At 41.4% G+C, this 14,319-nt stretch overlaps 2 protein-coding genes across 2 annotated transcripts; both read left to right on the top strand.

The window, feature by feature from the left end:
* Positions 1-2,858: 2,858 nt before the first annotated feature.
* Positions 2,859-3,738, top strand: LOC114152997 (uncharacterized). Its single transcript, XM_028031207.1, has 3 exons — positions 2,859-2,997; positions 3,075-3,163; positions 3,231-3,738. Exons 1-3 carry the CDS (start codon positions 2,938-2,940, stop codon positions 3,736-3,738), a joined length of 657 nt encoding a protein of 218 aa, XP_027887008.1. The 5' UTR covers positions 2,859-2,937.
* A 1,338-nt stretch (positions 3,739-5,076) lies between these two features.
* On the top strand, positions 5,077-13,778 carry LOC114152981 (uncharacterized protein C3orf20). Its single transcript, XM_028031183.1, has 14 exons — positions 5,077-5,155; positions 5,241-5,340; positions 5,615-5,815; positions 5,919-6,068; positions 6,448-6,568; positions 6,912-7,025; positions 7,106-7,225; positions 7,947-8,088; positions 8,523-8,745; positions 9,802-9,879; positions 11,023-11,380; positions 11,677-11,796; positions 12,727-12,869; positions 13,055-13,778. Exons 1-14 carry the CDS (start codon positions 5,077-5,079, stop codon positions 13,089-13,091), a joined length of 1,986 nt encoding a protein of 661 aa, XP_027886984.1. The 3' UTR covers positions 13,092-13,778.
* The last annotated feature ends 541 nt before the right edge of the window (positions 13,779-14,319 follow it).

The following is a 14,319-nucleotide window of genomic DNA, read 5'->3' as shown; positions in this document are numbered from 1 at the left end:
AGTTCAGGGTCTTTATGAGTATAAACAATATTAAAACATTTAAAAATTATGACGTTATAGTTGATTTCTTTGGGAACAACACGGAGTTATTGGCTAGGAGACATATTTAACCTTCCGTGCATCAAATCGTATCCGCTGAAGTGTAGAACTACCTATCAACTTATTGTAATTTGGATTAGTAAAATAAATTTTCCTTAGCCGATAGGGCGCCAAAGGTGGCTGCGGCCCAGGAGCCCACATCCTTGTAAATCCAGCCCTGGGTGGTCCAGTGGGCGACCTCCTCCTTCTGAGATCTCATTCTCAGCAGCCTGCAGCGACCGCACACTCATAGAAGTCATAGAAAACTTGTTCAAGGTGCAGATCAGTGTGTATTCTTTTGGGTCTCAACTGCCCCATACTCAGACCTCCATTGACAGATTCTGTCCACTAAAGGCTGGGAACGCTGCAGCTGCAGTTGTGGACATGCACATTGGTCATCAAGATTATCCTGCTCAAACTTGTTCAGATTCACATGCCGATTCAGACAACATTATTCAATCAAATGGGCGATTCATTTGTTGTATCTATCCGACACATTGTTCGTGAAGATAGTCTGTTGGTTTTACCTTGTTTATAATATTACAGTTCACTCTGTTTCAGATCTTGGTGACACTTGAAAGAGATTTTGACAACTAGTTCAGTATTTTTTACTGGAGATTACATGAGGACTATTAGTTTTACGTGGAATGATTATTCACAAGTTCAGTTCATTTGGACCGAGATAACATGACTAAACGATAATGTTATGGTCAGCAGAGAATTGAAGGCGTTGATCATCAGGCTTTGTATTTTGCTGAAAGGAATGAGGAACTGCTAATGCGATGTTCACAAATGACTGAATGTCGAAGAGGTTAAACTAACAGCGATGAGAATTAAGATTTTAAACAGAGAAATCGAGAAAAACTGAAAAACATTGACATTAGTAACTAATTTTAAATGTAACTAAAACATATTAAGAAACTCAGAAGACTCTTTGTTTCTGCTGCTGGCGTTTATTCATATTTTTTGTGACCATTTTTGTGAAGAACACTGAGTGAGTAGAGAAATCCATGAAGTTCAAACTAAGAAGAAAAAAGAAAACAGTGACGGGACTTCAAGTCAAGTCCTGCTTTGGTCCCCAGTTCAACGTTAAGCCTGTCCTGGCTCAAACGCTTAGATGTGTGTGTGTGTGTGTGTGTGTGTGTGTGTGTTCGTGGCGGGTGGCCTCCCAAAGTTGCACTCCTCACTTTCTCTGAGCTTCCAGGCGCGTCAGGGTTTCGGGTTACCTGGCGGTGAACACCTGACTGCCACAGCGGCAGCCCGGCCGGCACGGTTCTTGTTCCGCGGGTCTACAAACGTCTCAGGGCCCCAACTGTTATCGGGGATGATGTTTTCCTGTTTGCACTGTGACAGATACCCTTTGCATCTGATGAATCGATGGTGCGTAAACCAGGAGACGTGTGCAGAGGAGTGCGTATCTTAGCAACAAGGTGAGCACAGTAGGAAAGAGGTAGGTCTGTAGAAGTGGAAAGTATATGTTTTTCTGTCTGTTTTGTTTTTACTGAGAGTGGAATAAAAATGTAACTTTTATTTGGTATTCAGTATCGGCTTAAATACACTTGGTAATTACAATTATACATATTGACGCAAAGCAAAAACAAATGCTTTGTGAAATGGAAGATTTCTGCGTCTGATTGTTTTAATGTAATAAATGATCATTGCTCCATCATATGTTGTACATAAAGATCTTATTTCTACTGTATATTATAAGAATTAACAGAGCAGAGGAAAACGGGCCCACCTCACTTTCTGGTTGTCAGGCAACAGAGAGACAGAAAACCAGGCTCTCCGTCGATGAAGTCTTGCCCCATCGATATCACAACCTGGCAATTCTGACTTTAAAACAAGAAATGTCATCTGATGATCAGACTGGACGGTGTTACAGCTCAGCTTTGTCAGAGCAGAGCTTCGGGTTTCTCCTTTTGTTCTGGTTCCTCCTCAAATTCTGCCGTGCCGTGGAGCGGGTCCAGCTTTTGAAGTCCTGCTGACTTCCTGAAACTTTGTGCCTTATTGTTCTAGTTTTTCCATTGTAGAGGGAAGAAGAGCAGAAAGCCTCCAATTAGTTGGTCTGGATGGAAACACTTCAGTCACAATCCTTAACTAATGTCGATTCTTCTCCCAAGGGAGGACTCAGCAGACATTTCTATTTGATGAGAATCCATTACATCCATGAAACTTCCCCAAATGACACCTGCTGTCATTATAAGCCCTAAACATGAAGGCGTTTGTCTCTCTAAGCGTAGCAAAATGTTTGAAGTAGTTCTTGAGCTGTTTGTCAGGACATGGATTGCAAATAAACTTCTTGTCAGGCTATCTGTGCATTTCTCATCTGCTAAGCTAAAGGGCGATTTCACCATTTTTAATGAATTTGTTCTTCCTTTGGTCATTTCAGGTTCAACATTTTAAATATAAGATTGTTCTTTAAACCCGAATTGTTCAACGCTGAGCCAAGAGCCTTTAAAACACGGCTTGATATTCAAGAAAGTTTCAGTCTGTTACATTTTTTTTTTATTAAAAAGATCATTTTCAATAGCCTATCTATTAGTATTTAAACTAACGTAGCCTATACTGTAGTGAGACACATTGTATATATGCTGGTCAAACCAAACCTGAAACGTTGTACACTTGATACAAATTAATTAAAACAGTTTGTATTTATGACGCATTAAAAATCTGCTGAAATCTTGTTAAATCCAGCTGCTGCTTTTGCAGATGCTGATTAATAAACTGACAAATATTGCCTATTTTAGTGTCTGTTAAGTGTTAAACTTATATAAGAATGTTATTGATTAATCTAAATAAAAAGTGTTCAAACAGTTGAATCAATTTTATTGCTTAAATTCGGGTTGTTTCCTCCAGATGTTGGGTTCTGCTGGCGCGCAGGCGACCAGAGGTGGCCCCGTGTTTTTCTTTGACCAGGTGGGCTTCCGTACATTCACTCTGCAGACTGCATTTTAAAAGAAATTAATCCACATTCATTGTTTACCTCCCTACAGCCAACAAGGCGAAATCGGATTGAAGGCAACATTTTAAATTTCATGATAAGAAGTGCGGGACCACAGCTGGAAGACGCGCCACTGAGGTGGTAAGATCCTTCCTGTAAGTTTTACTGCTGAGCTGTGCGTCTAACACAACAACCCATTTCCTCGCAGTCAGCAAGAGGAGGACCAAAAAGGTGAAAGTAACAGTTTAAGCAACCAGAACCCCTCAGGTATAGCCTGTGAGGATGAAGAACATGATCCTTCATCATCATCTGTCAGCGCCGCGCCAAAGGATCCAATGGACGCCTACAGGCGAGCGGCCCCTCATTTATTAAACGACTTGGCTCGTCTGCTTTCGCAGCATAAGTGGTCGGAGGACGACCGCATCCCCCGCGGCATTGTCAATATCCTGGATTACTCCTGGCACGATCTGACTGCAGGGGCGGCGCTCCGCTTGAGGAGGCCAGCGGCGATGACAGGGAACCAGAGGAGGCCCAAAGAATCCCCAGAGACGCAGAAAACACCCCGACGGGTGTCTGACGGCGCCAGGGAGGAAACAGGAGAGAGGACCTCTTCCGTGGGGAGAAATGCTGGTTCATTTCTCACAAAAGATAAAGCAAATCAGAGTGAAAGAAAGGAAAAACGAAGCTCAAAAGGAGGTAAATTTAGCATAAGGTGAATTTAGCATAAGGTGAATTTAGCATAAGGTGAATTGTACTTTGAACGTGTCAAAGTACAATAATAAATAATAATCCAGTTGTCTCGAGGCAGATAAAGTGACATTTGATGATAGTGAGAATATATAATAAATAAGACAAAGAAAAAAAGTCTTCAGAGTTTTAAAAGGCGAACAAATAAATCTAAAATAGTTGAAGTGGCATGGAGGCGATGCAAAGAACGGTCCAAAAAGGAACAGAAAGATCAAGAATGAGAAGCAAAACAGTGAAAGAAACACTGACAGTGGCCACAATAAGTCTCAAAAAGACCAATTTTACCACAGAATGTTCAAACTGAGACAAAACAGGAGGAGAAAAATAAATCCAATGAGTACGGATGGAGACGTGAAAATGAGCATAGATGCAAGATGACTAAAATATCTGTCTTGTTCAAATTATATAAGCCACTGGTATTTCTGCCGGTCTCGGTTTTCCACAGACTAATAAATCTGCTGGATTTATTCCAACGCCGAACCATGGTTGCGTTCACGCCGAGTTTACGTGCAGCGGCTCTATTTCCCTCAACTTAAAAGCTGCATCATATTAGTTTGAAGAAATTTCTCCGTCGTGTCTGTTGCTAGCATACGCTTGTTCTAAATGAAAATGAGGGCTTTCTTCTTTGATTTCCAATTTTGACTTCCAATGATTCACTTCCTGCTTAAGAGCCCCCTGCTGGTTGAAGAAAAGTCAACAGAAAAGCCGCACCGCGCTATAAACCGCATGGTTCAAAGCGTGGGGGAAAAGTAGCGGCTTATACTCCAAACAATACGGTAATTAGACATAGTCAAATATAGTCATTGTTGGATTATACTGACACCAGATTCAGTTAATTAATTGGTAAACAGTCAGCTGTTATTATCAAGCCTCTGACTTTACAATAATCCCTTCTGCTGACCAAGCATGTGGCGACAGTGGGGTGAAAGCACTGCCCTTTTAACTAGATGAAACCAGACAAGCATCAAGCATCTTCCTAACCCACATCTTATACTGTGTTTAAAAGAGAAAGTCATGCAGAAATAAATAGCATCCTAAAAATGAACTAAAATCTGAGTATTTACTCCACAGCCAACTTACAAACTTTTCAGTAAAAGCTTGTAGCTGTAAACGCTCCTGTAGGGCTGCTTTAGTTGCAGCCTGGTGGAAGTGAAGGTATTGGTTTACCAAATCAGATGTGTGAGTGCAGTACAGAGGCCCTCCTCTCTGTGAATGGATGGCAGCGAGGCTATCGAGTTGCTCCTGGTTCATTGACTTACGTGCTCATACAAATCTAACGTGTGAATAAATTACACTGGGCCACTAGGATGACAAAGCTACTCATTCCCGCTCTGAACTCCACAGCCGTCACGATCTCCATCTCAGTCTGGAGCTGCGAGGATGCAGGTACGACGCGGCGCTGCAGCGTTGTGTTATTGACTGCGTCTCTGCTGCGCTTCTGCTGCCTCAGCGGGATGTGGTGTGTGTCCAGGTGGGATCGCTCAGCCAAAGCAGCACCGCTGTGACGAACCTGAGATAATGAGAGTGAGCCGGTGGGTGGCGGAGCGGCTGAGGGCGGCCCGGAACCCACAGTGGGTTTTTACTCTCTTCTTCTGCAGCTTCAACAACTGTGTGGCTAATGAGGAGCTACTTTACTTTATTCAGGCCTTACAAATACAAGCTAAAGAGAATTTAAACGAGGAGTAACTGTACTTTGTCACCTTACATTTAGGGTTTTATGTGAAAGACCAACGTAAAGTACTGCATAATTTTAGAATTATGCAGTACTTGGGTATGAATATTTTAGCCAGGCACTGTAGCTACTCAAGAAAGGATCTAAAACATGATTATGGCCCTAATGTTCAGAAATCTGCCTCCACCTGAGCAAGATCCGAGTACAGCTCCTATTCTCCGTGATTATGGTGATGGAGGAGGTGAGCTTACTAATGACAGAAGAAGAAGGATGGCAGTTGCCCCTCTGGTTGACATTTTGCCCCAGATACCAGAAATGAATCCGGTCCAGAGGAAGCAGCACTACAGGACAAACGATGGCTCCTCATTTATTTAGTATCCTTTCGTAATTGTTTTATGTCAAGTGGCAGTCCAAGTAAACACGGCGTAAAATGTGTCAGAGGAGTTGACCTCTTGACCCTTGACCTTGCTGCCTCAGCTACCCGTCCGGCTGCGTGGCGGTGTGCCAGAGTCGCTCCGGTCTGCCTCACGGAGGTTTCTACACCAACGTGTTCAGCGACGGCCAGCGTCCCGCCGTTCTTCTGACCATCACGGCGTTTGGACACGGGGCAGTCACAGACGCCGTCAGGTCAGTTCAGGCCCCCAATTTATTTATTTATTGATTTCTATTCTTGTTAGGTGTTTTTTATTTTTTATTTACTTTTCGAACTTTTTCATAGCTATGTTTCTTTGTTCAAGTCTCATAAACATTTCTGGTGATGATGTTTCTGGACTTTATCACTCAACATTCACACTTTGTTTGAGGGCCAGTAATTATTCTCTCAGCTCAGTGTAATAATGTAATAAAGAACGATCTAGGTAGGTAGCAATATTTGTATGACAACAGAAAATAATATTTTTTTTGTTTGTTTTTTGTTCTGTCTGTATTTACAAATGCAGAAGTAGTGCTGTAAAGCTTTAAACCTGTTATCACTCTGTCGCCACACTTTGTTGGATTCTTCCTGCAGCTCCACCATCTCGGCCGTGTGGGATCAGGACGGAGGATTCAGGTTCGACAATTACGGAAACACGACGGAGGAGTGGAGCTGGCCGACATATCGCCCACTGAGGAGAAATATTATGATGCAGGTGGGAATTACCAGCTGAATAAACAAAAGATGAGCAAAGTTGTTTTTTTATTTGTCCATGTAAAAATGAAATAACATCGTAAGTGATGTAATAACCTTGACGTTGTTGAAGTATTCACACAGACATGTTAAATAACCCCAACCTGGCCGCAGTGAGTTGTAGAAATGGCAACGGAAATGTTTGCATTTTGTCTTGAGATTTCTTGACAGGTCAAGTAGATTTAGTGTTCTTGAAAGCGGCAAACCGTGAGACTCTGGTCATCAGATTATGAACTAGTTCATTCCTCTGAGACCTGCGGGAATCAAAGAGAAGAACAATAAGTTCTTCTCTTTGATTCCCGCAGGTCTCAGAGGAGATCTCAGTGAAGCTGTTCAGTGGGAAGTCTGGTGTGCTCAGCTTCAGATGTGAAGAGGAGCGTGTTCACCTTCCTCTTCGTTTTGTCACTAGGAAGAAAATGGTGAGATCATAACTCTCCTGTAGTTACAAAAATAAAAAGGTTTTCGTAACAGTTCTCTCTAAAATCAGCTTTTCATGCAGCCCTGTTTACAGGCGGAAAACAAATTCAGCTCAGGTGCTGCTCAGGAGCTTCGTCTGCTAAAGGAGCAAAAAAGTCCTGCTGGCGTCTCAGAGAACAAAATGAGCCTGAGGGAAACACCTGTGAGGACCTTTTATTTACTGCACCAGAACCAGAGTGGGGTACTAGCTAGTTACGTTTACGCACTTACATTTCCTTGAACAACCTTTTTGGAAAAAATATTCTTTTAGCAGTGGCTTTACTCCACGGTACTTTTTACTTTTACTTGATTAAAACTTCATCATGAAGTTAAATTCCTGGACTCTCTACCACTGAATGAACAACAAGCTTGTTTTAACCAAACATTCACCAGACACAGACACACAGCAGCAGTTTTGAACAAAATTTAACAAGTTTTGTATTGAAAGAAATTGATTTGGAAATTGATTGATTGATTGATTTTGCCTGATTTTTTATTTTGTAAAAATGTTATTTACATTTTTTTATTATTTGTTTTGTCTTTAAAATACCAAAGTAACTTTATATTTTGGTCCATCTGTTGATGTAATTTTTAAGTATCAAAATTTTTTATGTTTTGTTCAGTTACGCAGTATTTGAGGGCCATTTTTATCAAATACTTTTTTGCTCTGACTTGAGTAATTTCCTGGACTGTCTCTTTTTCCGTTTACTGTAGTAAAAGTTACTTTACTTATGTATAATTTTTGGGTACTTTACACACCTCTGATTAGAATGCAGGGATTTTAGATCAAAATCACAGGTTTAATGTATTTTTTTTATCAGTACCTTTGACATGAACATCTACCTTAAGTCACTAAATTAAGTTTCTACGGCTTCATTCACCAGGCGGTCAGTGAGGAGGAGAAGCAGGTGAAGCCGTCTGCTCTGTGGAGAAGACGGAGAAACGCCGTGCGGGAGCTGCAGGGGCTACAGCAGAGAGTACGGGATGCTGCGGAGGGCTGGTTGGATTATTATCGCGTTGCTGTCGGTAACCACAAACTGAATTCATCCCCACATCATCACTACATGACAACGTGGCATAAGGATGCTGAACGCCAGACGCATTTCATGGTGCAAGGAAGTGCTGCAAAAACTATGCAACACATAGGGGTGCTACACTAGACGGGGCGCCAGAAATATGGCAGGATAATCATTTCTAGTCATCATTTCCTGTATTTGACGATTGTTTGCGTCTATAATGTGTCTGCACACTTCAGAAAGCTCTTCCCTGGTGCAAAGCGCAGAAACTGAGACAATCCGACCTGGTGGGCTTGTAAGGAGTAGTTTGCTGAAGCTAAAACGTTCCAGTATCACCTCATCCTGCAAACTCAACATTATCGAATAGTTCCATCGGGATCCTGTTCACGGTCACTCGTGTCACTCGGTGGCTGCGCACGTCAGTGACCTCTTCCTCTCCTTCAGGTATCAAGTGTCCTGACGCGGAGCGACTGCCAGGGGCCCCGCCGCGGGCCCGGCCGAGACGAGCGCCGCAGTCGGCTGCTCTACCCTCCCCAAACTCACCCAAAAGCGCAGCGGCTGCGCCGCGGCGTTCTGGGAGAAGCAGGAGGGATGAGCTCAGAGAGAGTCACGGACGCCACTCAGCATCAGCAGAGAAACGTCAGGACCGCCTCGTCCAGATGCAGAGGTGCTGACTGATGTGGAGAGTTTTGCTGGTGTCCTATTAGCTCATTAATAAATCAGCAGGGTGACCTTTGGTAAGATTCGGGCAATAAATATCTAAAGAGATTTCATTTGTTTTTACCTCACTAACCATCTCATAATTGATCAAAAACCTCAAAGTTTGTTTTTTGTTTTTATTTAGAGTTAATTAAATATTCAAACACATATGAAGTGAAATTATACAATCTGCTAGGCCCCTTAATATGATACCCCTAAATCAGGGGTGTCAAACTTATTTTTGTTTAGGGCCAAATCAAGATCTTGAATGCTCTTAAAGGGCCGGTTGTTCCAGAATGTATTGATAAAACCTGTTCACAAACTCTTGAAATATAAGAGTTTGTGAGTATAAGAGTTTTTCTTTCTTCAATTAAGAAAATGAATTCTCATGAATTCAATAATATAATCAAACATCTTTTCAGTGCACCCAGGATTTTGTGATTTTTTTTGTGATTTTTTTTGCAATAAAAATCAAAGTGCTTGTGGTACTAATTTGGTAATAATTTCTATATTTGCGCCTATTTATGACGGTAAATGCAACTTTTTATTACTCGCTGCATAGGTCATGGACTGTAATTAAATTAAAGCTGTTTAGCACAAGTAAGAAAGTTTTTGACAATTTCAGAAAATTCTGCAATAAACTCCCAATTATGTATTAGCGCAAAAAAGTCGGAGATTTGTTGATTTTGCGTGAATTTCCACAATAGTTCTCAAGAAACTGGAGGGACTGATTGATATAATCTAGCAGTAGACAGATAAAAATGGCATTGATGTGATTGATAACATAATATTTAAGCACACTTAATGTTTGTCTAGAATCTAGAGAGCCACATAAAAAGCTGTGGCGGGCCAGATTTGGCCCACGGGCCTTAAGTTTGACACATGAGCCCTAAATTAAATCCAGTGCTCTCCAGAAAGAGGGAACGGATAAAAATAATAATACTACAACAACAAAACTTAATGCAAAACGGCATACAAACCTGAACAAATGATCAATTTATAGTTCAAACCTGTTTGTTTCAAGGAGACCAAAGGAAAGCAGAAAGGAGCCTCCTGTCACACAAATCGGACCCCTTCGAATCCATGGCAACATCGAACCAGGGTAAGACCCTCTTTACAAAAACTGTTAAAACAATTATTATTATTTTTCATGTTTGGTATTAGGGCTGCACAGTGGCGCAGTTGGTAGCACTGTTGCCTTGCAGCAAGAAGGTCCTGGGTTCGATTCCCGGCCGGGGTCTTTCTGCATGGAGTTTGCATGTTCTCCCTGTGCATGCGTGGGTTCTCTCCGGGTACTCCGGCTTCCTCCCACAGTCCAAAAACATGACTGTCAGGTCAATTGGTTTCTCTAAATTCTCCCTAGGTGTGAGTGTGTGTGTGCATGGTTGTTTGTCCTGTATGTCTCTGTGTTGCCCTGCGACAGACTGGCGACCTGTCCAGGGTGTACCCCGCCTCCCGCCTGGAACGTAGCTGGAGATGGGCACCAGCAACCCTCCCGACCCCATTAGGGACAAGGGTGAACAGAAAATGGATGGATGGATGGATGTTTGGTATTAAGTCAGACAGAAGTTTCCTGTTTTAGGTCAGGGAGAATGAACAGAAATATCTCTACATGCTCCGTCTTAGAAGAATCAGAGAGACATTTCATGGAGAAATTAACTTGTTTTAAGTCAATTGTTCCTCAATACTGATGAAAAGGTATTAGCTATAAGTAATAATCTGCCAGTGGCGCAAGACATTTTAACTAATAAAAATGTCTTGTTAATCTCGTCGATTATTTTACTTATATGTAGTACTTTTTCATCAATATTAAGGAATATTTGACTCAAAACAAGCTCATATCTCTTGCTGAAAAGTTACTTGTGAGTTAATTTTGCACCAGAAACTAGACAAAAAATACTTTGTAGGATTTTGTGTTTTTGTGCAGTTTGGATTTGAGTTGTTACCTGAAAAAAAAAAAAAAAACATCTACAGGTGTGTTTCTGGTTCACTTAAATGCAACAAAAAGTGAGAATTTGAAGAAAGCGAGTAAACATTTCTAAGAAAAATAAAATGTGAAATAAAATGAGAAAAATCCCTCTTTTATTATTCTGGGAATGCAGCAAATATATAATTTTAATTGACCTAAAACAGGAAACACTGAGTCTGATTTAATGTCAAAAGCTAAGATCTGGTGTGTGTTTCTGCACAAAGCGAATGTGAACATCTGGTTTCAACCGTATTTTGATTGTCGATCGTCTCCCAGGTCAGTGACTCTCTCCCGCAGCATTGAGCCTGAAACTCCTCCTGCTAGCTGTGGTGCAGACGGGGGGCCCGCTGCTCCCTCCGTCCCTCTCGCAACGTGCCCCGCTCTGCTGAGAGCTGCCCTGCGGGGGGAGGAGCGGCAGAGGAGGTGCTGCTGCAGTGCAACACTGATGCCAGTGGTCACCGACCTGGAGTATGATGCTTTCATTATGGGCCAACCTCTCGACAGCAAACAGATGCTGGTGGTGTGTGTCACCACACCTCAGCAGCCGCTTAACACACACACAGCAGGCCGGTGGGCTGATGTGGAGGATCTCTACAGGAGGAGGAACGAGCAGAGGACCATGCCATGCACCCAGGTGTGAGAACACTCTGCAGTGCTTTAAGTCAAAAGAAGATAAATGCACTGCATGCATAATCACACAAGAATACCAAACTAAGTCTCTAATTTATCCAGAAGGGCATGCATCGTCATCAGGTCGCATCACTGTTGTCAACATCAAGTTCAATCAGCAGGATTTTTTATTGACGCTGATGCACTTTTTCAAGGATAGAAGCTGTGTTGCATAAACAGATGAACAGAAACTGACACGCAGACCAGTCAGCAGTTTAGAGAAAACCCCTGTAACAGGTTGTTTTGTGTTTCAAACCCCAGTGCCAGATGGACTCTTTTCGCCTGGTCAGGTACGAGATGTCAGACGGGACGGCGGGCTGTGGGCCGGAGAACGTTCTGCTGCTGCAGCAGCGACACGGTGCCGCTCCTGGGATGTTCCTGGTAGGTGAAGATCACTGCAGACTTTGCAGCAAGGCGGCAACGTGCTGAAGCGCTGTAACTCCTCACTGCAGCCACGTGGTGGCAGCAGCAGCTCTCGTGAGAGAGCACAGAGGGTCAGTAATGAAGCGGTGTCTCACATTTATCCTGAAGATACTTTGAGCTGACAAGCATCAAGAAGAGCTGCCTCTTAATCACTAAAGACAGCGCTAATCTTTGGCCCAAAGTCATGATATCTGCTCGGCTGATTTGTGCCGTGCAGTGAAAAATGACTCTTCTCTCCATAAATCAAACAAAAGTGACCAAAGTCAGCGCAGCATGAAATTGTACCAGCACTTAAATTCTGCAACTCAAGGGATCTTATCCTCAGAAAAGATTGCTGCTAGCGCACACACATATGGGAGATGTAAAAATATTTACACTGTAAAAAAAAAAAAAAAGCTCCAATCTGCTTTATGGAGATAAAAATAAGAGCTTTTTATATGAACAAGTTCTAATGGTTTCATATATTTCAACCCATTAAAAACACACAGTGCCCTTCAAAACTCTTTACATCCACAGATTTGTTTTTTAAATTGTTGTGACATTACATACTTAATGTATTTAAATTTTATGTGAAAGACAAAGTATTGCATGATTTAACACCTGGTTTTATTTATTTTATTTTTTTTGTACAAATGAAAATCTGAAAAGTGTGTATCTTGAGTCTTAACGTTTTGTTCATTAGGCCTGAAGTTGAACTGGGTTTTTCTAACATCTTTCTGAACCATTCCATCGTAATTCTCGCCAGATTTGAGACATGCTTTCCCTCCTGAACTGTGGATTTCTGGAGCCTTTCTTAAGTTACCGTCAATCTGTTGGCTGCTTGTCTGGAAAATTTGCAAAGCTCATGTTAAAACATAAAATCTTTATTTTTGTGTGTGTGCCCCAAAGATGTACCTCAAGGGGAAGCTGCTGTTTCTGGGCTACATACTCAGAGGTGATAGTTGCTCTGCTGTGGATCTTCAAAGGCAAATCTGCAGGAGCAGGAGGGACTCCAGACTGGGTTTGAGTCTCCCTGCGGACCACAAGTTCAGGTATCGCTTAGCGCCACGTTCACCCTGACAGGCAGTAAGGACGGAGAAGTTATTCCAATTAGTCACCAGTTCCAGAGAACTATTGAGAAAATGTGGCCTCATGTCAGTTTAAGCTATAAATAAAAGATGGGTTTAAAGCACATGACATTTTGACCCATGTGAGATTTTTTTTCTTAATATCACAGTGATGTGGTAAAAACTCCTGCAGCCACAGAAGCATAGATTGCGTCAGAACAGCAGGATGTGACTCCAAGACGGCTGTTTCTGAGGAAGAAGGAAGAAGTAACTTTGCAACATACATGATTTCATCTACTGCTCATTTCTGTTATTGAATGTCACTAATTGGACATGTTACGCAAATATCTTTTCCCTCTAAAACACTCTATTTTGGTTTTTGCTAATGCTGATTTAAAAGTGCTTCCAAGATATTTCTGTACTTCAGAGTAAAACATGATTACATTAGTTCTGCTAGGTTTTGACTGCTTAATTTTACTCAAGAAACTACTAAATATTAGTATTATTCAAATAAAGGCAAAAACTCTGGTTTAGTAAATCCATCCGTCCATCCATTTTTGTCCGCTTATCCTGTGGTGGTGTAGTAAAACTAAACCTAAAAGTATTTTTATTCCTAACAGGCACACAAGCAAATGTAACTAGTTTCTTCCTCATTATTGACTATTTAACAGATTTAAAGCTTCAAAAATTGTTCAATATGCTTATACTGTTATTTTTTTCAGTTCATTCACTGTTTTTTTCCTACACAATATGTGGATATATAATAAAGGTGTGATATTACTGTGTTCTCTCTCTTTTTTCTTTTTTTAAGCAAGAAAAATGTAAATTAATGAGCCATCCCAATAATAACACCCTGTTGTTCCCCTCTGTGTTCGACATGTATGCTCCACAGAAATAAATTACAAAGCAGTCGTTTTTCATCGGCTGTTAGTTTTCATAGTTTTCCTTGAACATTCATACATTTTATGTCATAAGGTTCTTTTCTTCAGTAGGGACAGGGAAGCTGGTCAGAGTACATGGGAAGATGGATGTGGCTAAATGCAGAATAATACCGGAAGAAAACATGCTATAGTGCAAAATACTTGAAATTATGGCAAAGGTGCCATTCCTGCAGGACAACACCCTTTATTAAACATTCAGGCAGAGGTGTGGCCCAGTCAAAGTCCAGACCTAGGTCTAATTAAAAATCTCTGCTGAGACCTGGTCATTTTTGTTTACAGATTATCTCCTTCTACTTGGAGAGAGCAAACATCTTTAGTCATAATATGCAAATTTAGTAGAGACAATAGACTTCAGTATTCACATTTTAGATATAAAAATTTAATCATGCATCATTTTTCTTTTGCTTTACAATTATGTGGTACTTTAGTTGGCAAATGACATATAATCACAACAAAATACTTTGAATTAGATGGTTGCCCATGGTAACATGTAT

Source organism: Xiphophorus couchianus, chromosome 2 (genome assembly GCF_001444195.1).
Source record: "Xiphophorus couchianus chromosome 2, X_couchianus-1.0, whole genome shotgun sequence".
In the NCBI taxonomy this organism is placed as follows: Eukaryota; Metazoa; Chordata; class Actinopteri; order Cyprinodontiformes; family Poeciliidae; genus Xiphophorus; species Xiphophorus couchianus.
This window is presented reverse-complemented; position numbering and strand designations above follow the sequence as displayed.